The following is a 23,280-nucleotide window of genomic DNA, read 5'->3' as shown; positions in this document are numbered from 1 at the left end:
ATGTGATGATCAGGGCGGAATCAGGGTTTAGCACTTGCCAGAACTCTCTGGGGTTATTGGTTAACATCTTCGGCAGGTCAGGTAAAAAAAAAAAATGCGTGCTTGGGATTACAAATCGACAGCTAATATCTAGACTCAGCCTCGTAGTAGTGCCATGTGCATGCGCTTGCGTTTCGTTTCGCTGCACTGAAAAGCCGTTTCTTTTTGTTCTCGAGTGTGTTGAAGGACTTTGTGAACCATGGTTTATTATTATTGGCACGAAATGTAATGGTGGGAGTAAATTTGGTTGTTAGATCTATAATTTTGGTTTTAAAAGTACGCGAGTTATCCTCAATTGATCGCTCGTGGAAGCCTCTTTCGAAGTCTGGAAGAAGTCATGTCTTTTGTTTGTGGGCTGTCATTGTTAAAACTCCAAGGTATAACTTTGTCAAGAATGTAAGACAAGGTATGAGAAATTGCAGTGATAGAAAGTTGTGGCAATATAACCCGCACATACCGCATGTCATATAGCAAGGCGTGCCATATACATATACATAAATATATGTGGAAATTTTTGCTCACGGACAACTCCGCAGACGCCGGTACCGACACCGGCACCGGATTTTCGGCGACATGGGGCCCTTAAAGGGAAGCTGAAGAGTCTGTCGAATTCAATAAGACGCTCATATACGGATGCGGGAACCTTATAAACCATGTAGGTAAAATTTGGGGGGTTTTTTTCAATTAGGAGCGGCGTAATCGTCGGTTGAAATTGCGCTGTAGCTCCGCCCCCCGTTGAGTGAGCGAGCGGAGCGGAGACCGGAAACCGCGGTGTTGTGACCTCAACTCTAGTGTTTCGTTCCTTCGCAGCGTCCCCGACCGTGCTTGACCGCGCTTGTTTCTGCGTGCGTGCCATCGTAATCTGCTTCGATCGACCCTGCATTCCTTTGTTGGTGCGTCTGCGTGTACGTAGAGTGGTAGTCAACGTGCGTGGTAGTCAACGTGAGTGGTAATCAACGTGAGTGGTAGTCAACGTGAGTGGTAGTCAACCGATGAAGGTCACTACACGTACTGCATGAACCGGGAAGCTTTTCACGCGTTTAAACCGTCTTTGTAGATTGCCGACAGCTTTGGACAGCGCATAAATGCCGACGATCGCATCCCCGCTTACGTTCCACGAGGAGGCATGCAGGAACACAACACTACGGTTGTTTGACCAGAAACGAGCTCACTAGATCGGCGAAAGATCGGCAAGATCACTAGATCGCTTTGCAAAAAACATACTCACCAAAGAGCATTTCCAACACGAGGAGATCCCAAGACTTTGCTTTCGTTCGCGTCGAAAGCACTGCTCGCACCAGCATCGTTTGCTTCTTCGAGAGGCCGTCTCTTCGCAATCGGCTCGTACATGTAGGTAGTAACGCCGAACTCCTCAGAAAAACGCAGTCTCTCTAAATTTTCCATTACCGTCTCAGAAAAACAGCACCAAACTACCTGGCACCGCGCTTCATGTGTAGCGGCAGCGGTCGGTTACTAGAGTTGACGTCACTAGGCGCACCGACCAATCACAGGCGGAAATGAGACGCGCGAGCTGGGCGTGTCCGCTGCTGCACTTTTCGTCGAAATAATATATATTTGCGCTTTCTTTCGCTCAATTTCGATACGATATTCGAATTCGGAGGGTTGAAAACCATTATGTACAGATGTTCACTCATTTTTTCTGGAAAACCTTTCAGCTTCCCTTTAACAGCGTTAATAAAGACTGATGACTACGACATAGAAGTTCACGACTGCCCTTTCACTTGTTGCTGCGGTAACGTTTTTTTTGTTTTGTGGCGTCCGATCGATCTGTTTCGTGGAAGCCGAAAGGGTCCTTACTGCCAATCCCCTGATATAGATAGGCCTCAAGGATTTCAGCGACGAAATCGCGGAAATAGTTGCGCTGTGCGTGCAAACGCTCGGGCTGCCCAGCGAGCTGCTTGAGATTTTCTTAAAGACAAAGAGCCTTTCAAGCGGGCCGGAGGTTAAAAAAAGGAAGTGTTCGTGCGCAGTGGGCCGCCCCGAAAGGTGCACTCACTTGTTCACGGCGTTCCTCCACTGCTACAGATAGGACACTTGACTCTTTTCTACCTTCATAGGCAACCCCGCAGTGCGACTCGTGCTGCAGTGTATCACGCATATACCATCTCAATATATAACGTCTGTCGTGCTTTCAGAAGCCAAGTACGCATATTACGCACTGATAAACGTGGCTAAAAACTGTAAGGTTACTTGGTCAGTGTGTGTTGGGAGAAAAGCAAATGAGAGTTCTGTTCGGGAGTCAGGATGCACCTTCTTTTATTGCGATAGCAATAACATGGACACTGCGGACGCATTTCAGCCGTCACCGTCGCCGTAATGTTCCGTATGAAGTCCAAGGGCGGTAACATCGCCGCCGCGTGCCCTACGTTGTATGTGCGAGTGAGAACGTGCGAGGGAAGCCGACGATTGCGGTTGAATCTCGCCCACGCGAAAGGTGGGAGAGCGGGGAGGAAGCGCGCCGTCTTCCGTCGCGCGCGAGGCACCGGAAGGATGGGAGGGAGGGTGGCGTTCTACTCCGGCTGCAACTGCGTATGTAGCGGCTGCGCGTGGTCGCGCGGCCGTATCTTGAGAACGATTTGCGTTAGGGGCCGAATCTAGGTACGTCGACAGCTCGTACTTTTGTGTGGGCTGTCACAGCTGTGTGTTCTCGGCGCTCAGCTCGATTTGGAGCGACAGACAGCACGAAGGTCACTTCGCTCGCTGCTGCAGCCGCGCTTGCTCACGCTGCTTCGACAGCGAGTGTCCGCGGTCATCGACTGTGTTGTGTTCACGTTTGATGTGCCCACTGACGTCATGCTTGTTAATTTAGTTAGCAAGCGAATGTTTACAAGTTCATACGGCCGACAAAAAGTGCTATCCTTACTTCGTATGGCTGTTTGCTAATTTGCTATCGCAATCGATGCTTCGTATGCTTCGTCTTTCTGGCGAAACTGCGACATTTTTTATAGTTCGCCAATACGTGTGATAAGGTCGTCGGCTTCTTACGACTTGCGATGGGCTCGCAATATGCAGTGTTCGAGGTAGGACCCTAGATTGGGAACACAGCAGGCACCGGTCACCCGCATAAATTATCAGACCCAGTGAAACGTGAGAAGTGAATAAGAAACAATCGCACCAAGTTGTGTTTGTTCCAACATGTTTCCAAGATTTAGCGATGTTTTTTTGGCATAGTCAGTTGTGTTACGGAAGGATAAAAGAAGAGGAAGGAAGAAGATCGCGAGACGCTGGCTGATGCGTGTTGTTGCTAGTCAGCCATTTTTACCTACACTGACTCTACTTGTGTATGTATTGTAAATACAGTCTTTCTATACTCCCAACGTACCCGTAACATATTGGTGGAAGGTGCTTTACCATGGCTGGAAACGGAGCTTCGTGGTAGACGTCGCATCACCGTCCCCACCATGAATGACGGTGACCACGCGTGATCCAGGTCGTTGCCGCTACCGAGGTCACCATCGCCAGCTACGTAGCTCTCCCCTTTGGTTGTAGTTGTGCAACCCAAGGATCCCGGAACTTTCTGCGGGACCGATGGCACCGATGTTGAGGTGGCTATGTACGAACGCGTGCGTGAAATGGGACCCTACGCAGATGGGACCCTACGCTTATGCTGGCTAACCTGTTGTTCTACCTAAGAGGCACGGCAAAGGTGTGGTACGAAAACTACGAAGAGGAGCTAACCAGCGGGGACCAATGCAAAGTTGGGGCCACTGCAATCCAGTGCAACGCACTCAAGAACTGGCCTCCCATGCTCAATCCCCAACGGAGTCCTGTATCTCGCACATCCAGGACGTGCTGGCGCTTTGTCGTAAAGCCTATCGTGGTATGACAGAAGCTGAGAAGGTTGGGCACGGGCTGAAGGGCATTGCTGACGACGCCTTTAATCTGCTCACGTGCAAAAGCTGCTCGCCCGTTGATGCTATTATCAAAAAGTGCCGATAATTCGAGCAGGCCAAAAGCCGAGGCGTCTTGCAAGCATTCGCCAGTCTGCCCAATACAGCCGCAACGTCGACGCGTGAAGATGAACCCGCACATCAGCATGTCTCGCCATCAGAGGACGTAATGCGAATCGTTCGACATGAACTGGATGCGATGGCGCCCGCAGTTTTCTATTCGCGTAGCCCTGATGCTACCCCTCTTTCAGTTCCCCTCGTACAAGTCATCGTTCGCCAGAAACTTGAAAACATTGGTCTGCATTCTGTCTGTGCTGTCGCCAACCTCAGAGCCAATGAACGCCCTTCTACTATTTTCGCTCCATCCCGACTCTTCTCTCCGCGTTATTGTAACCCGACTGAGGGGAGAACTGCGGACCACCAGCCAACATGTTTCACCTGTCGCCGCATAGGTCATGTTGCCGGAGAGCGTCGCAACTCGTGGCCCTCAACACCTCGCACGCCGACCAACCTGAGCCGTTTTGATGGATATGCCGACAATGTTTCACCCACCACCGAGTCTAACAGCGCCGGCAACTCTGCTAGGAACATGTGGTGCAGTATCTCACCATCGCCACGTGGACGCCAGTCTCGTTCCCCGCAAACACGTCACCCATCTTCCTGTTCGCCGAAGCCATGTCGCCTTTCGTCCCCTGTGGCTTTTGGCCGCACCCTTTCGGAAAACTAAGAAATGCAGCCCTCGGAGGTGGTGCTGCATTGCCTACTACTGCAGCAAATCCTCTGTCTGTGCTCACACAGAGAAGCGTAATTGACGTTGAAATAGACCGCGTATCTTCAAGCGCTCGTTGACACTGGAGTCTTCTGCTAGCCTACGTAGACGTTTAAAAAAGTTTTCACCCCAGCGGTTGCCCGAGTGCTTCGTGTGGCCGACGGTGGCGTGCTGGTTGTTCTTGGAATGTGCACTGCGCGTTTAATTATAGCCGGCCACCCTACTTCTGTTTTCTTTGCTGTGATCGACAACTGCGCTCACGGCGTTTTGCTTGGATTTGACTTTTTATCCACTCATTCTGCTCTCACCGACTGCGCCAACCGGCGTTCTTCAGTTAGAACTCCCTCATCCCGCCGATGCTTCGAGCACCGCCCCGCCGCACTTGTGCTCGCTCCATGATGTGCGTCTGTCACCCGAGGCAGTTATTACGTCACTTTGACAGCCCAGCCACGGGTTCCTGACGTTGAATATGTGCTTCGCCCCATCGCCGACGTGCTTTTGAACCAGAACGTTGCTGTTCCGCATACGCTCGTCACGGTTACTAATAACGACGTCATTCTACCGCTTATGAATTTCAGCCTGTGCCCTCAAGTGCTTCCAGCCGGCATGTTCTTGGCCAGCGTTTCTAGTAGTTCCGAGTTTGAGTTTGAGAGTATGAATGCCGAGTGTGGTTTATTAGCGACAATTGCACCTCACAGCTCTGGTTCCTTAACAGAAGACTTCGCGAAAATTATTGCACCTGACCTCGCCTCTGCACAGGCCACGGACATACGTCTCCTGCTCGAATCGTATAGTGCCATCTTTGGTTTCGAGGACAGGCCTTTAGGGCAAACATCGGTTGTTCACCACCGTATAAACACTGGAGACACGAATCCTATTCGTCGGCGTCCTAATCGTGTATCGCATGCTGAACGCCGAGTCATCCTACCAGAAGTTGACAAAATGCTCCGCAAAGGGATCATTGAACCATCAGCTAGCCCTTGGGCTTCGCCTGTCGTCCTTGTGACAAAAAAGATGCTACCTTGTGTTTTTGCGTCGATTATCCCCGCTTAAAAAGACCACGCTAAAAGACGTCAAACCACTATCACGCATTGATAAGGTCCTGAACTGCTTGCATGGAGTTAAATAATTTTCGTCCATCGATCGTCGGTCCGGATACTGGTAGATTTTAGTTGATGAAATGAACCGCGAGAAGACGGCCTTCATCTCGCCGCATGGCTTAAATCAGTTTAAAGTCATGCCCTTTGACCTATGCAATGCTCCTGAGACATTTGAACGTTTGATGGACTCTCTTCTGAGAGGCTACAAATAAACCACCTGTCTTTGTTACCTTGACGACGTTATTGTTTTTTCTCCCACGTTCAGCAGCCACCTTACCCGACTCGCTGCAATTCTTGCGGTCTTCCGAAAAACAGGCCTTAATTCAACTGAACTCCAGGAAGTTTCAATTCCGGCGGCGTCAGATTACAGTGTTGGGACCCCTCGTTGACGCATCCGGTGTCCAACCAGATCCGAAAAAAGTACGCAGTTTTTTTCCATACGGAAAAAAAAAAGAAACTGCGTACGGATCTGGAAAAACCAGATCCGTACGCAGTTTTCCTGTGCCACGTTCTGCTTTTGATGTGCGCTGCTTGGCCGGCCTGTGTTCTTACTTTCGCCATTTCGTCAAAAATTTTGCCGAAGTTGCTCGGCCTTTGACAGATCTTCTAAAGAAGAACACGCCATTCTCATGAGGCTCATCGGGTTTCTGACCATCCCTCCATACTTGCGAACTTTGATCCATCTGTACCGACCGAAATCCACACTGACGCAAGCTGCCATGGCATCGGCGATGTTCTCGCCCAACATCAGAATGGTACCGAGTGCGTGATAGCTTACGTCAGCCGCCAGCTGTCAGCTGCCGAGAAAAATTACTCCATCACCGAGCGGGAGCGCTTGGCTTTAGTTTGGGCTGTCGCCAAGTTCCGCCCAAATTTGTACGGCCGCATGTTTTCGGTCGTTACAGACCACCACGCACTCTGCTGGCTGTCTTCCCTCCGGAACCCGACAGGACTGCTTGATCGCTGGGCTTTGCGGCTCCAGGAATTTTCATTTCTTGTCAATTACAAGTCTGGACGCGTCCACAGGACGCTGACTGCCTCTATCGTCCCCCCGTGGACCTTCCCGATCCTGAGGCGCATGATCTGGTCACCTGCGTTAATGCTTTTACTGACATGACCGACATGCGCGCTGGACAACAGCGCGACGAATCCTTGCGCTCCATCATCACTGGATTGCAATCTGGCCGCACTGACGGCACGTGCCGCATGTTCGTACTGTACGATGGCATCCTCTACCACTCCAATATTAACCCTGACGGCCCTGAGTTGCTCCTTGTCCTTCCTCGTCATCTGCGATCCGTCGCTCTCGAATAACATCACGGTGCCCCGACGGCAGGACACCTTGGAATTTTGCGTAGATACGACCGCGTACGACGCCGGTTGTTCTGGCCGGGCCTCTACCGCTCTGTGCGTCGTTATATCGCAACTTGCGAATTGTGTCAGCGCCGGAAGAAACCTCCCCTGCCACCTGTCGGATGACTCCATCCAATTGTCACGTGGTAGTTACGGTTAAGAAGACAACAAAACAGTGATTAACTAAACGAGCGTTTTATTGGGCGAACTTGGGCCCACAAAAAAAAAGGCTACACTCTCAGAACAACGGCAGCGGCGAACACGATCGACGGTCGTCGAAATCTGATCAGCGGGTCAAGCGCGTCGGCTTTTATAGATCAGTCGTCGAATGTTCCACAGTAATCGCTGGGACCCGCATGCCTTCCACAAAGTTCTACGCTATTCGCGTCGCGCATGCAGTCAGATTACACAAGGTTCGGCGACAACAGACAGCTGATGGAACCATCGATAACGTTCCAGATACTTCGGACACATGCAAGCGCGTCCTGCGCTGTGCGATAACATTTGTTAGGCGGTGAAACGTGTCGCCCGATAAAGACAAGTACACGTGTCACAATTGAGGTTTCATTCAAACCTTTCTTTCGCGTAAGCCTTGACCTGCTTGGCCCTTTTCCGACGACGACTAGAGGCAATAAGTGGATCGCCGTCGCTATACTGATAACGCGACACGTTACGCCATCACAAAGGCGTTGCCGACTAGTTGCGTAACGGACGTCGCCGATTTTTTTCTCTACGACGTCATTCTCCACTACGGTGCACCTCGACAGGTACTCACACACCGTGGTTGCTCGTTTTTGTCTCGAGTTGTCGACCACCTCCTCCGCTCTTGTGCCACTGAGCACAAGCTGTTCATACCGCCTATACCACCCACAAACGAACGGTAATTACGGAACGTGTCAACCGAACACTCACAGAGATGCTGTCGATGTATGTACGTCTTCAACGATCACTGGGACTGGGACGCCACGCTGGGCTACGTGACATTCACGCAAAAACTCGTCCCGACATGACACCGCAGGATAATCACCCTTTTATCTTTTGTATGACAGCGACGCCACATTGCCGTTTGACACCATTCCTACCTTCTGTGCCATGTGTTGCAGCCGAGTACGCCCACACGTAGGATCGGTCGAGGGTGCTCCCCCGAACATCAATGAGTCTGCCCACGAGGCTGCGCGTGACTTCACCGACCGCGCTTCCTCTATAAGGAGCACTGACTCCCCTCCTATCTACGGTCACAGGGACGCTCCTGCTACTCACAACGAGATTATTAAATATTTCTACATGTCCAGAAGGGTCTTTCCACCCCCTCACCCCAAGTTGAATAGGGCGCAAGCCGTTTCGCTTAGGCTCCTACAGACCAGCACATATCCGTGTCTGTCCGCTCTCCACGAGGCTTACCCCGACGTGTATCGCGACGACGCCTGCCCGTCCTGCGGCCAGACCTCCACTCTACCCCACATGCTCTGGGAGTGCGGGTCGACATACCCCAAGTTCATCAAGGAGGAGTGGGACTCGCTTCTGCGTAGCCCCGCTCTAGAAAAGCAAATCCTGGCTGTCCGGCGTGCCCGCGACCGGGCCGGTGGGCTAGACCTGCCGGTCCCAACGTGGGACTAGCCGGGTGCGCGACGAGTTCGCGTCCTCGCCGGACCTACAATAAAGTTTATTCACTCACTCACTCACTCACTCACTCACTCACTCACTCACTCACTCACTCACTCACTCACTCACTCACTCACTCACTCACTCACTCACTCACTCACTCACTCACTCACTCACTCACTCACTCACTCACTCACTCACGCCCGTGAAGTCATCGATCGCGCTCACATGGAGCGTCAAGTCGCCCTATAGGTTGTTTCACATGGCGCGATTTTTAGACAGTGACACAGCGAATTCCGTCGCTCAGCGACCGCCACGACGTCGTGGGCTCTCCGCGACTCGGTTCCAACAAGTTCGTCGCGCCGTCGCTGAGTCACAGCGATCGGTGCGATGTCGGAGGGGCGATGTGTGACGAAACAAAGCGCTGTCAAAATAGGTGCTTTCCTGTTTTACCACGCGTTGGTAGCTCTGTGGAGCAATGTCGCGCGCCAGTTTTATCTATATTTTAAGGCTAAACATCATCAGCCCGATTTTGTGCGCGACAGCGACGAGCGACGGCTTCGAGCGACGGATCGGGCCGTCGCGTGAACAGATGGCTTGGTCTTGTCGCGCGATCGCTTAGTTCTGCAAATCTAGAATTGGTCGCTCGTCGTACAGAAGTGCTATGAGCGACTAGCCTATAGCGCGAAGCCGGAACTGGATGTACAGAACTCAAGTACTTCCGATTGTCGCACGGAACGAGCAAACGATTGAAGTTTTATACGTGCAAGGATAAGAACCTACTGCAAGACTTTCAGAAATATTTTATGCTGTTTTTTACAGTAAAACACATCAACTTAAGTTAATAAAGCACGCGTCATGCTAGTTTCGGCGCCTATATTGCTGCCCTCATATCGGCAACACTGGGAAGACGTCGCTCGAAGTCATCGCTCGCATGAAGTGCGACTTGTAGGCGACAAGCGACGCGATGGAGATGGCTGTCGCGTTCGCTTGTCGCTGTCGCGCGCAAGATTGCTTGCATGGGGTTTATACTTTAATAGGGCGTACCCACCTGCGTTTGAGGCTTATGAGCTTCATAAACATTTTTTTCTTCCGCTTACGCAATTCGTTTAAAAGGAGAAGCTGCACGCTATCCAGGTCGGGAGAAGGACGCCGCTTCCACATAAGCCACGGTACCCACTTGCTCGCCATCGTCGTCAACCTCTTCATCGCTACAAATTGCGCCAGCTGCTTATACATGCACACTCAATATTAGTTTGTTCTTCTGCAAAAGCAAATACTCATCCAGGAAAATAAGTTGTGGCCCCCATAGTAACAATGAAACTAGAGTGCACTAAAGGGAACCACCCCACCGACGCCACACAAGCCGCACGCTCATACTTGCAGTGTTGTGCAGGGCCTCACTCACCGTATCTGTAAGTTGTCGTAAAGTATCAATGCTTTTAAACGGTAAAAAATGGTGTACCTAATCTATTACCGAATAATAGGAAAATTCGAATATTTGATGCGGCTGAAACCATACTTCGCTCGCAATTCTTTGACTGCCATGCGCCGAGGCGGCGCTTCAGCACCCGGGGGGCCTGTTACGGAAGGATAAAAGAAGAGGAAGGAAGAAGCAGATCGCGAGTCGCTGGCTGGTGCGTGTTGCAAGGTCGATCCAAATAGGTCGCGAAGCTTCGGGCGAAGAGCGGTTCAGTACAGATTGTCACCGACATCAGCAAGGGGGGTTATGGGAGCAGCGATTGAAGCGCGACTATGTTTGGAGGGAACAAACATTGGGAAAGAAAAAGCATTTTCTTTAATTCAAGCGAGACACAGTTAGATTCATTCAACGAAAATAAAATTCCTGGTCAATTTTATATATTCTTAACGAGTTCAGAAAATACAGGTTTATTCCATTTATTATTCTTAATAAATGCATTTGTTTTCATCGCCCATCGTTAGAGGGGGCGTTGACGCCACTATCACTCGCAATGCAATGCACGTCTTGAAATGGGCAGAAAGGCGCACTCGTAAAGTTCACCGGTTGAAATACGCCCCCCTCACAGTTTCTGCTTTCTTGCTTGTCGAAGTTTGTCTGAACTTGGTGACGTGGGTTGCTTCACTTCTTAATCTGTTCAGTGAAAAGTAGCGTGTTACGACCGCCAGATAATTGTGTAGTTGTTTTCGTGCGACTGCACCGGCCGACGGGCTTGGCGTCCGACGATAGGATCAGCACTCTACACCTAAAGCTTTCATCGGCCTCCAAAGAAAGTATGTTCTGTGCAGGGGTGCGATTTCGACAACCGTACGGCTGGCTTTTACTTCATCGCTTTCCGCGCTAAAAGCTCGAAGCACCCATCAAGTCGAATGGGGGGGGGGGGGGGGATTTGAATATATAGCTCCAAAAGCAGGCCAACAAAACAAATTTCGCGCCTTCGAAAACAAAATGACGTCACTTCTGTATTTAACGGACATGGCGTCACATTATTTTTTCTTAAAAAAAAAATTAAATTATGGGGTTTTACGTGCCAAAACCACTTCCTGATTATGAGGCACGCCGTAGTGGAGGACTCCGGAAATTTCGACCACCTGGGGTTCTTTAACGTGCACCTAAATCTAAGTACACGGGTGTTTTCGCATTTCACCCCCATCGAAATGCGGCCGCCGTGGCCGGGCTCGATCCCGCGACCTCGTGCTCAGCAGCCCAACACCATAGCCACTGAGCAACCACGGCGGGTGATTTTTTCTTCCGCCGGAAGTATTCCCACCACATACAGATGGCACTAAGCCCCATGAACCGCCGATGGACCACCATGTTTTGAGCGTATGGGCTCCTATGGAAGCTTCGCTACCAGGTATACTTATCTTGCGTGTTGTTGCTGGTCAGCAATTCTTAACTACACTGACTTTGCTTGTGTATATATTGTAAATACATTCTTTCTGTACTCCCAACATCCCCGTGACAGTTGTATCAGTGTAAGCGCATGACTTAGAAACGAATTGAACCAGCTGCAATTGACTTTAGCTGAGTGCACAGTGTCGGAAAGCAAAGTATCGGCGCTATGCGTAGATCGAACGCTCGAAAGCTGGAACCAGCGCTGTTAGCATTTCTAAATTTCATGCGAGAAAATGTACTGACAAATCACTGAGTTGAGTGACGAAACTACGTCTTCTGCTTGCACCGCTAAATGTGTCGTGATAAACTTCATACCTTACGAGGTAGTTATCATTAATGGCACCGTGCCAGCAAAGAAGGGTACAGTAGACAGAATATTGCTGCTCCTTAAAGCATTAGAAACACTAATGCTGAGGCAGAAAACTATAAATAACAAAACCAATTGAAGCTTTAGCGTACGTCATCATAATTTATCAAAGGGTCTACCTGAACAAACTACGCTGCGCGATTTGAAATGGTCGCAAGGTATTAAAAACGCGGCTGTTTGGGCGTGTTGGTAAGACATGACTAAAATTACCGCCCAAGCAATCCGTGCAGACGGTTAAGAAGCGAAGCGCAACCGTGCAGCCCCGGTGTTTATCACTGTGTTAATCCCGACGGTTCATTAAAGGACGGCTTGGTAGGCTGCAAGATCCTCGGTACGCAGCTGCTGCTTGCGCTCGGCTGGACGAGCCTGTTCTTGTGACCGGGCTGCAGCATTGGTACTGCGTAGACGAGCTAGTTCCCGGTTCTGTTCGTGGCGTTGCTGATCGAAAGCTGCTGTCGAAAGATGCCTGCTCCTAAGGATAACGTATGACGCGTGGCCTACCAATTTCGGAGCCGGAGAGAACTGCTGTCTGCGCTCGGCTGTGACGGAGAGCGACCACGTACACTACTGGCGCAGCTAATCCAACACTGCCAAGATAGCATAAGGCCTTTTCGCTTGGATCCATGACTTCATGTTACCTGGCCCGACTGCCATAGAATTTAATGGGGAGGTGCTCCCGAGTAGGCAACAGCGATCTTGTCGTTACCGTTTTCAGCACGCAAGCCTTAATTGACTTTGGAATTTTCGGGCCAGGTAGTGTGACGTCATGGATCAGAGTAAACATGCCTTGGGCTATCTAGGCGGTGTTGGCTAATCGCGCGCCTCTCTTTCTCTCTTTCTTTTTCGCGCATGCTCATGGGATTGCGCCAGGAAGTTTTCGGCCTACAGGCGACGGACAGACGGATGAACGAATCGGCTAGCCATATATAGCTTGGCTGTAAAAAAAAAAAAGAGAAAGCAGTTGTCTACTCGTCGGGAAGAAAAGTCATTCTGAATGAGGTGTTTCGAATGAACCAGTATAGTATCAGCTACTTCTCTTTCGATGCGGAAGTTTCTCCTATAAAGCGCTCTCCGATCCGCGTCGTCTTCTCCTTTCTGGAAATCATGAAATGATGCATTGCTGTCTTTCCACCTCGATGACACGCATAATAGTAGACAACAAAAATCTTTCGACATCAGTCTTTTTTTTTTCTCTGTTGCGCTTGTACGCAGTAGCATCATAATGATTTGAGAACTACGAGGCATTCAGCGCATGCTGTGATACGACGCCGTCTTTCGGTTCAAGTCGAACCTGGATATGCTGTTTCTCGGCGTGGCCGCCAGGTAGCGAGCATTTACTTGGAGCCGCGAATAGCTGGTGGTTAACCCTTTTACTGAGTAACTTATACCCCTGTCAAGCGGGCAAGTTTATTGCACTTACGGAGAGTGCACTCGGTTTTAAATGCATTTTCCCAAATCTAAACGTCGCAAGCTGAGTGTACTCGCCGAAGAGTGCACTCCGGTCGGAGTGCGTTCACGGAACACACTTCGCTGGCCGAGTACGTAGCCTCGCCGCCAGTGGTTTCAACGGTACAAAGTGTAACGCATAGAAAAAAGACACAGAAGTTAATTCTAGCTGTTGAACAGCTTTTAACAAAATAATCAGAGCATAACTCACTGATATTCTGTTCTAGCAGGATCAAATGCCACCTCGTCGCACGCCACCATGTTGTTCTGGATTGGCTAGGCATTCGTTTCGGCCGGTCTTGACTTGCAACACTCTCATGATAAAAATACTTTCGTTTTTGTTGAGTAAATATAGATTACGATTGTTTTTATTTATAATACAACTAAAGCAATCGCTCTTTAGAAGTTCCTTTTTATTTTAATCTACATATTAAAAAACATGGTTTTAATTTGTCGGCATTTTTTTTTAGTGCGAGTGCACTCTGTTTTTCCGTTTAGCACCGCGTAGCCTGAAGTGTCATTCAAGATGTTCAAGTGTCATTCAACTCCCCGTAAGTGCACTTAACCTGCCCGCTTGACAGGGGTATCACTAACGACAGTGGCAGTGACTGAATTTGTCGAGGGTAAGGCATGTGTCTTGTAACTGGTCGAGTTAAAAAGTGCACAATAGTTTAGGTGGATATTACGTAATCAGTGTGAACCCTAAATCGTGCCTGCAAATGAGAGAAAGAGAATTTTTAAATAAAGTTGGATATATTAAATAACACTCGTGCATTATAATGCACCAACACCGTGGACAAGATGTGTGTGTATCTCTCTCTCTCTCTCTCTCTCTACACACACACACACACAGACATATATATATATATATATATATATATATATATATATATATATATATATATATATATATATATATATATATGTGTGTGTGTGTGTGTGTGTGTGTGTGTGTTCCGATCATCATAAGAAACCAACAATCAATGACACGAAGGGCGGCATAGCGGAAATTATTTGTATTTCTTAATTGAATAAATGAAAGTATATATGGAAATGAAAGTGGATGAAAAAGAGCATAGCACGCGTAATGCGAAGACGTGGATTTGTATCCCGCCTACAACCAATTGTTTTTGATCCACTTACATTTCCATGTATTTGTCATCTATTTATTTCAATTAGGAACTACAGTTAATTACCTCTATGCTGTCCTTACTGTCATTGTTTCTTGGCTTATGATTTGAGTAATAAAAACCGGGCTCCTCGTTGCATCTCGTGTACATATATATATATATATATATATATATATATATATATATATATATATATATATATATATATATATATATATATATATAGAGAGAGAGAGAGAGAGAGAGAGAGAGAGAGAGAGAGAGAGAGATTAGAATTTAAAAATCCATTATGGGAGTACCCTTTCATTTATTTATTTATTTATTTATGTATATACCCTCAAGGCCCGAGGCCATGACAGGGGGGAGTGGGTACATTCGATAAAGTGGAAGACAAAGAAAACAGCAGCACATTTGTATAAAACTAAAAAGAAAAAGAAATGCGTTATCAATGCAATAAAGGAAACTAACAAAAATAGCGCACAGTACAAGGAAAACAAAAGAAATGACGATGTAAACAGTAATATATGCCTACAAAACAAAGTTTAATAGGCTGAAAAAGAAAAAAAGTTACCTTGGCAAAAATAAAAAGGATCACTATGCTACAATTTATGTTTAAGCCAACAGCAGGTTAGTTAAAGCAGTTTTGAACTTAAGAGTTATCAGATATTTCGATGACAGATCGGGGAAGGTGATTCCAACTTGCTGAAGTACTGGTGATGGATGAGGTGAAAAAATGGTTGGTATAGCATGAAGGAACACCAACCTTATGACGATGGTCGATGCGAGCTGAAACGTAACAAAGGAGGGTTATCGATTTATCCTTAAGAATGGGGTTGTCATAATATATGCTATGGAACAGGCAAAGACGGAATATTTTCTTACGTTGTGACAGCAATGATAATAATGAGCTTTCTTTCATAGCAGTGACGCTGGAGTTACGGTGATAATTAGAAAGGATGAAGCGAGCCGCCCGATTCTGGGCAGAATCAAGTTGATAGATGATCGTCTCTTCACTAGGGTCCCAGACAGATGCAGCCTATTGATGATTAGTGCAAACTAACGATTAACACAGAGTTAGTTCTCCAGAACTAGAAGAAAGAGAAAAACTGCGGCGTATGTAGCCCAGCATGCCAATAGCGTTGTTGGTTGCATGGTCTTCATGCATCTTCCAAGGAAGAGTACAAGAAATAAATACGCCTAGATATTTGTAACAGGACACAGATTCGAGGTTACTAGTATTAAAATGATATGAGGGTAGTGTAGTATTAGGACGAGAAGCACGCATGTATTTACACTCGTTAATGTTTAGTTACATGTTCCACGTGTTAGCCCAGTCAAGAGCATGGTTTATGTCGGACTGAAGAAGACCTATATCGGGGTCCCTGTTAATTTCGGGGTATATGACCCAGTCGTCGGCAAAAAGATTTATTGATGAGCATAACCTATCAGGTAAATCGTTAATATAAATGAGAAAAAGCAAAGGGCCCAGCACAGAGCGTTGTGGCACACCTAAGTCAACTGTAGAAGTGACAGAGGAAGTGCTATTAGATGTGAAAATTGTGAACGATCGGAGGGAAAAGAGTGCAACCATTCAAGAACGTTAGGATCAAGGTTAAGTTTACTTAGTCTAAAAAACTAGTTGATGAAGAACTTTGTCAAACGTTTTCGAAAAATCTAGGAATATACAGTCAACAATGGAACATCTGTCAAGTATGGAATTCAGCTCATGTGTAAACAATATAAGTTGAGTTTTACAGCAAAATAACTTGCGAAATCAATGTTGATGATCTGTAAAAAAAGGCATTTGACTGAAGGAATGATGCAAGGTGAGAGTAAATGGCGTATTTCATAACTTTACAAGGAATGCACGTAAGTGAAATAGGCTGATAATTATATGGCGAATGGCTATCCCCAGACTTGAGCAAGGGAATCACTCTCCAGACCTTCCAGTCTTCCGTCTTAAGATATTGCTGGAATAGATTAGAAAGCATTATAGGACTGCATACTTTAGTCGTGGTTAAAAACTTGGAATTTATACTATCAATGCCACATGATGAAGAAACTTTTAACTTATATATTATTCTTTCTATGCCAGCAACATCAAAGACGATAGCGTCCATCGTTAAAAAGTCAGTATCGGGATAGGTAGGGGTTACAGAACACACAGCTTTGAAAAAAGCAGGAACAAATACAGAGCTCAAAACATTTGCGCATTGATCAAGTTGGATTAGTTGATAGCTTGAGTCTTTGAGGGAGATGGCTCAATTGTCTCTTTCGTTGACTACGCTGCAAAATTGCCTAGGGTTAGGCGTTAGAAGAGATGGTAATGTAGTATTGAAAAATTAATCCTTGGCGTGGTTGTCAAGAGTTTAGAATGCATTGCTGAAAATCATATTTGATCACGGAAGGAAAATACCACTTCTCATCTGGCTCGTCTCTTTGGTAGCTGGAGTCGACATGATTTGAATGTGGAATCTTCGTATGCGTCCAAGATATATATTTTCGCATAGTCGCACTTTGCAATTAAGAAGGCGCCAGTCGTTGCACTATTAGGAAAGTAAAAAGATGCTAAGCAGAGAGCCAGAGAGTCAGCAGAGAGCCAGCACTCGTCTACACTGAAGAGTGCTCGCGATAGTGTTTTGCAATAAACGATAAGGCAAAGACGCTGTATGTTGCCACGATAATCATGCTTATCTTGAAACCTAATCGAATGCCGTAGCCCTGTCTTTCGTCCTCCTCCTCGCAAGTTATTGCGCATGTTCTAGCAATAATGCTTTATCTTTTGAACGCAAATGCTCAAGTATTGGGTGAAAGTCATTATCTTTAATACTAGAAGTGCGAAGAGCGCGATAGACAAGCTATAATACGCAATGCTGCTGCACGCACACGCAGAACGTACATGTACATATGTTTACACCGATACTTATACGTATCATAAGCCAAGAAAGATCAGACTGAAATTTAGCCAATGCGCAGGCGAGCCACCCGCTACCGCAACTATTGGAGAGACCAGAATGTTGTGCACGAAAAGTTTTCTCTCTTTTTTGGACAGCAGATGAAGCAGCTGTTCAAGGTGAGAACACCTTCATGTCTGACATGGACAGCGGATTTAAAATGATTTTTTTTTTGCAGCCTTTCTACCTCGTTGACCGAGAACTATACAAGAAGCATGGGCGTCTCTTCGGGTAACTTTGCTTAGATACCTTTCCCTCGTGCTCTTGCACGAGAGGCAGGGTGGTTGTAACGGAACAAAGCCTCAGCGTTATTCGTGACGCACTTGCTCGTCTTGTGCACAGATCCTTCGAAGATGGGAAGCCGGTGCTCTTCGTCGCTGAACCTGATCTTCTCAAGTTGATTCTAGTTAGGGACGCTGCACTGACCCACAAGAAGGTGAGCATGTGAGCGTTTGTATTTCAACAGGGCGTGTGTTGCTCGGTTTCACTGCATCTGAGTTGACTGGGCCATTTGAAGTACGTACTTGTTCAAGAGCTGCATTTACAGTTTATGCAAAACATGTAGCACATTCAATGTGACTATCGATATGTAGATATCAAACGTTTAATTTCAGATTGGTAAAGCGTAAATTGAACGTAAGTTATTCGGAATTAAATGATACAGCATGGAAGACGGCATTACAGTGTGCTTGTTGGCTGGCCGGCTTCGCTATAAGTTCACCCCTGGCTTACTGAGAGCATACAATGCAAATACAACATTTTGAATAAAAAAAGTTTCCATATTTTATCTAAATATATATCAGTCTGAAATTCAGCGTTGTGTCATTGTGATCCCGTTCTTCCCGTCGGGCGCACTGTTCACCTTCCTTTCAAACTCAGCCCTGGATACGCGAGCCGTACCGTTATGCTCAGCGTTTCCAGTACGGAAGGAATTACATTCACGTTGGAAGCAGAGTGTCTTAGTGGGCGCTAGAAGGCATCGTACATACTAAAACAGCCATCACACGGATGTGATGTACAGTACGACCGCATACTTGCAGCGATAGTCTAAAATTAAACACGAACGGCAACAAGCAAAAAGGAATAGTGTGTGCGAGATCGATAAGTCATTGCTATGAATACGGCTGCTAAACATGCTAAGCACCAAATTGTGCGTTCACTCCCCCAATCGCATCACCGTCACAGGCACTCGGGAATGTGGTAGCGAGAAAGAATAGAATGGAGAAACTTTATTAAAAAAATAATAAGAATAATCACTAATGGTAGGGCGCCTAGTCCAGGGCTCCGCTGGCTCTTGCCATCTTCTCATCTTTCTGGATCAGCTTGAGCTGGTCGTCGACGGCCGAGCTGGAAAGCATTGCCTCCCATTGCTCCCTCGTAGGGGTCGTGTCGTGCTGTTCTGTGTTGTGTAGCGTGCACGCCCACGTAGTGTAGTATAGGGTTGGTGTGGCCCCGCACCACTGCCCAGGCGGCACGTGAGGGCGGGCCAACGTTGGAAACGTATTGGCAGTCCTGGCCTAATGACGGTCGCCTAAGATTAACCGCGTGCTTCGAATATTCGCAGTATCATTCTGATTCCTGGCCCAATGATGGCCTAAGGTTAACAGCGTGGCGCGAATATTGGCTGTGCCATTCTGATAGAGATTCAACGTTGGCCCACATTGCAAAGTCAGTAAACAATATTGCACTGCCGTTCAACAAGGCGGGAACTATTGGACCGAATTTCGTACGGATTTGCCAATATGGGTTACTAGTTGGCTTTCTTCGGAGGACATTGGCCCGTAATAAGCCAATTTCTGCCTTGTCGGTTTTTAGTGCTCTACGACTTGCTGAGATTGAACGACGTGTTTTGGAAACTAACGCACTGATCACATGCACACTGCGCAGGAACCAGAAATATGTTTTTAAGCTGCGACCACCTGTAGAACCACCTGTGGTTCTCCCATGTCAACTCCATGCATGGCACACTGCCATTTTTGCACTTCGCCTTCACCGAAATGCGCCCCCTAAAGAGAAAAGCCAGTGCACAACGTAGCAAGCAGGGGAAGTCGCATAACGGGCAAATTAGCCGCTGATTTATTGATCGGGCATGGGAACATGAGTTTTCCATAAGAAGGAATGGTATTTGCCTGCGCATTGTATATTTTGCATGTACGCTCCGCGGCTTTGGAGGATCAGGATTCTGAGGAGAATCGAGACTTACAGTGCCACAGAGCTGATGAAACCATTTTATATTGCATCGAGATGGAGCGCATATGTATTAGTGAAACTTTTGTTTGTATGTTTAGCATGCATGGCATGTTGCGGTGACATAATCATCATGCTCCTATTCCAATATATTTGTTTGTTCGTGCATGTTTAGTAAGCTCCTTGTATGAGTGCCCCTGACAGAAAAAAAAAATAAGTGCACGTTTTGGCTTTACCGTGTCAACAACCTCTCGTCTTTGCCTGTATTTGGCACGGCGCATTCCGGATTTTTCTGGCCTAACTTTCCCTCCTCCAGCTCCCACTTGCCTCTCCCCAACGCACCCACGGGAGCTTGGTCAATGCTGTGCTGTGGTCAAAATTGTGGGGTGTATGCATATGCGTAGGTTCGTGTAAGTGCCTGTGGGGAGCCTACGCCAGGCAGCGGCATCCTTTGTCTTTAGATTTCAATGGGGTGGTGGATATCGCAAGCGACTCCCTCTGTGGTAGTTCTGTGGTAGTTCATGGTGGCTGAATACTTGAGGTTGGCCGAGTCCTCTGAAGCAGGCATGATGAGTGCTCGGTTGTGAACGAATCCACGAGCTGCTTTGTCGGGCTGCAGGTTACCCTTGATGAGAGTGTGGACCAGTACCGAGATGATGGTTTGGGTGATGTCCTCAGTGTCCTCCTTGAGTATTTGGGCTCGGACTTGTGCAGCAGGTCTTCCGATTCTTTCTTGTAGGAAGTTGTGGCAGGCCTGCTGGGAATCGTCGTGGTTTGTTAACGTGTTGGCATTCGCGAATGGCTGACGTGATGGCCAAATTTTCGGCTTCCGTGATCGTGCAGGGGAGCGTCGATCCAGCGGAGGTAAAGTGGCCTCGGTGGTTGCATGCCACTGCCACTGCGCCCTTGTTCTTCGTCCCACACATGGCAGCGTCCGTAAAACGGGCCGTGGTATGGAACCTGAATGCTTTCTCCATGTGCTGGGCCCTTGCTCTCCTTTAGGTTAGCGTTTATGTTGTGTGGTATCAGGGCAACGGGATACCTGTTCTAGACGTGACGAGCTGTCGAGAAGGTTTGTTTGGTTCGTGTTGTTATATAGCTTGGAAACCCAAGGTTTGTAGGACCTGCCGGCCCGTGCGAGTCCATGCAAGTCTTTGTTGTTGCGAGACGTAAAGGGCTTTTGTCAATTCGCTGAGGGTGTTGTGTAACCCTGAAGTCAATAATTTTTCAGTCCATGTATTCATCGGCAGCCACCCTCAAGAGCGTTTTGGCCTGTTTCGTCTCGGTCTGTGTGAGGTGGTAGTAGGGCAGGCAGTATGTTATTCCGCTCACCACCAAGCTTCTGACCTGTCGAAGGGTGTCACCTTCCCTCATGCCTCTGTTCTTGGATGATACGCGGGAGATCATGCGTGATATCGCCTTGACACTGGTTTTGAGGAGCGCAACGGTGTGTGTAGCCCGCAGGTTGGACTGCATCCACATGCCCAGCAACCTGAGCAATGGCTTCTCTGGTATGAGGTGTACCTCGAGTTTTCTTGTTGGGTCTGCGGGGACCGTGTGGTAACCCCGGCATCGCCAGACTCGTAGGAATTCAGATTTCTCGGGGGAGCCTTGTAGTCTCCGTTGAATGACGTATTCTTGGATGAGGTGAGCTGCAGTGTGCAACCCTTCTTCTTTTTCAATGAGGGCCCTGTTGTGGCCCAGAGTGTTATGTCGTCTCGTAGATGGCGTGCCGAAGACCTACGTCCTGCAGCTTTTTAGAGGCAGTTCGTAGCGACGTTGAGGAGCGTGGGTGAGTGACAGCTCCTTGTGGTGTGCCCTTGTTGGGAGGGTGGTTCACTAGAGTCTGGATCTTCCCCATCTTCAGCTCCGCCGTGCGGTGGCTCAGGAAGCTCTGAACGTACTTGTGCGTTCGCTCGCTGGAGTTGGCGTTGGCGAGCCCTTCTAGGGTTCCTTGGTGGCTGGTGTTGTCGACAGCCCCTTCGATGTCGATTGCTAGGAGGGCCGTGTTCTAGGTGTTCGCCGCTGCGGGGAACGTGGCTGAGCACCTCTTCCTTGATTTGGAGTCGTACGTCTTATACAGACAGGCGTGCGCGGAAACCGAACACGTGTCCGACAGTCGTTTGTTGTCTTCTATGTATCTCTGTAGTCTCGTGTTTACATTTTTCTCGTGCACCTTGCCGAGGCAGGACGTGAGCAAAATGGGTCTGAGGTTTTCAGTTGCCAATTTCTTGCCTGTTTTGGAGACGTTATTATTCGTGCTTGCTTCCACATCGCCGACACCGTACTTTGTTCCCATTCTTGGTTGAGAAAGGCCGTGGGCGCGGACATGGGCATGCCGCAAAGGTGGCTGATCATGGAGTTGGTGATGCGGTCCTTGCCCGCCACCTTGTGTTACGGGCTGTGGCTGCGATGGCCGCTGTCATTTCATTATCTTTGATAGGTTCGTCGATTAGTGGGTTGGGTTGTCCTCTGCAGGATGTTCTACATGGTTGTGTGGGAGCGGGATCTCCATAGCACTTGGTCTTAATGGCGTCGATGAGGTTTTGTTGGCTACCTTGTAGGTGTGTAGTAATCGCTCCAGGGCTTTGTGTCCTTGTTCTTTGGTTTTGGCGGGGTCCAGGATGGCTTTGATTATGTGCCACATCTTGGCTGCCACATCTTGGCCAGGGTGCCACCGAAGGAGTCGCAGAATCTATACCAGTTCCCCGAGGCGAGTTCCATGGCATATTGTTTTGCTTACGCTGTTATTTATGCTATGCATGTCTCCATTGTCCTGTTGTTCTTTTGCGTTTTCCAGCAGTGGATGAGGTCCCGTTTGGCATCCCACAGGTGTGATAAGTGGGGATCCGCCTCTGGGGTCTCTTCCGTTCTGGCGATTCCCTTTGTGTGGTGCTTATGTCGATAGAGGTTGTCGCACCGGTCTTTCAGGTTCGTGATTGTGTCTACGTCATGTTCTTGGGCTTCCCTGATTTTTGGCCAGTCAGTCAGTTTGGCTGCGACGATCCGCTTGCGCAGGCATCCAGACTGCAGTGTTATGTTCAATATGTAGTGATCGCAGCCTAAGTGTTTGAGTGCGTTGAACCATTCGGTTCGCGTGGTACGTTTGTGTGATGAAGGCGAGGTAGGGAGTGTCGCGTGTTACGTCATTCCCTTCCTTCGTCGATATAGGTTTGGGTCTGTGACGGGTGCGAGGTGACATGGTTCAACTAGTGTTTCTAGCTGGAGACCCTTTCAGTCCTGCCTCTGGTACCCCCACAGCGTCTTCTGAGTGTTGAACTCGCCTATGATTACCATGGGGCTCTCTGGCGAGGCGGAGGGGTGTCCCTAAAGAGTTTGCCTATGTTTGCCCGCCTTTGGCTAGTGGGGGCAATAGATGCTTAGGACGAAGGCGTTCTGTTTCTGGTTGCCTTTGTAGACAAGTTCCAGGAGTAAGTGTAGTACGTATACGTCATATATGGGTTTTTGTTGTATTGTTGTGATGTTTCCGTCTACAAGTGTGGCTACCTTCTGCTTGTCGTCTTGACTTGTAGGGTATTCCTCG

At 48.2% G+C, this 23,280-nt stretch overlaps 1 protein-coding gene across 2 annotated transcripts in view; it reads left to right on the top strand.

Annotated features, from left to right (window-relative positions):
* LOC135920356 (cytochrome P450 3A24-like) overlaps positions 1-23,280 on the top strand; it is a 99,162-nt gene that overhangs the window by 3,380 nt on the left and 72,502 nt on the right. Inside the window, exons 2-4 of one of the 2 annotated variants that reach the window (XM_065454603.1) lie at positions 17,572-17,668; positions 17,728-17,780; positions 17,892-17,985. In XM_065454603.1, coding sequence (XP_065310675.1) covers positions 17,572-17,668; positions 17,728-17,780; positions 17,892-17,985 — 244 coding nt within the window. Of the gene's footprint in view, positions 1-17,571; positions 17,669-17,727; positions 17,781-17,891; positions 17,986-23,280 lie in introns of those variants that run through there. The other variant, XM_065454604.1, reaches the window with a different exon arrangement.

The sequence above is a fragment of the Dermacentor albipictus genome, chromosome 1, assembly GCF_038994185.2.
Source record: "Dermacentor albipictus isolate Rhodes 1998 colony chromosome 1, USDA_Dalb.pri_finalv2, whole genome shotgun sequence".
Classification (NCBI taxonomy): domain Eukaryota; kingdom Metazoa; phylum Arthropoda; class Arachnida; order Ixodida; family Ixodidae; genus Dermacentor; species Dermacentor albipictus.
The sequence above is the reverse complement of the archived record's forward strand: the minus strand, read 5'-3'. Positions and strand labels throughout refer to the sequence as shown.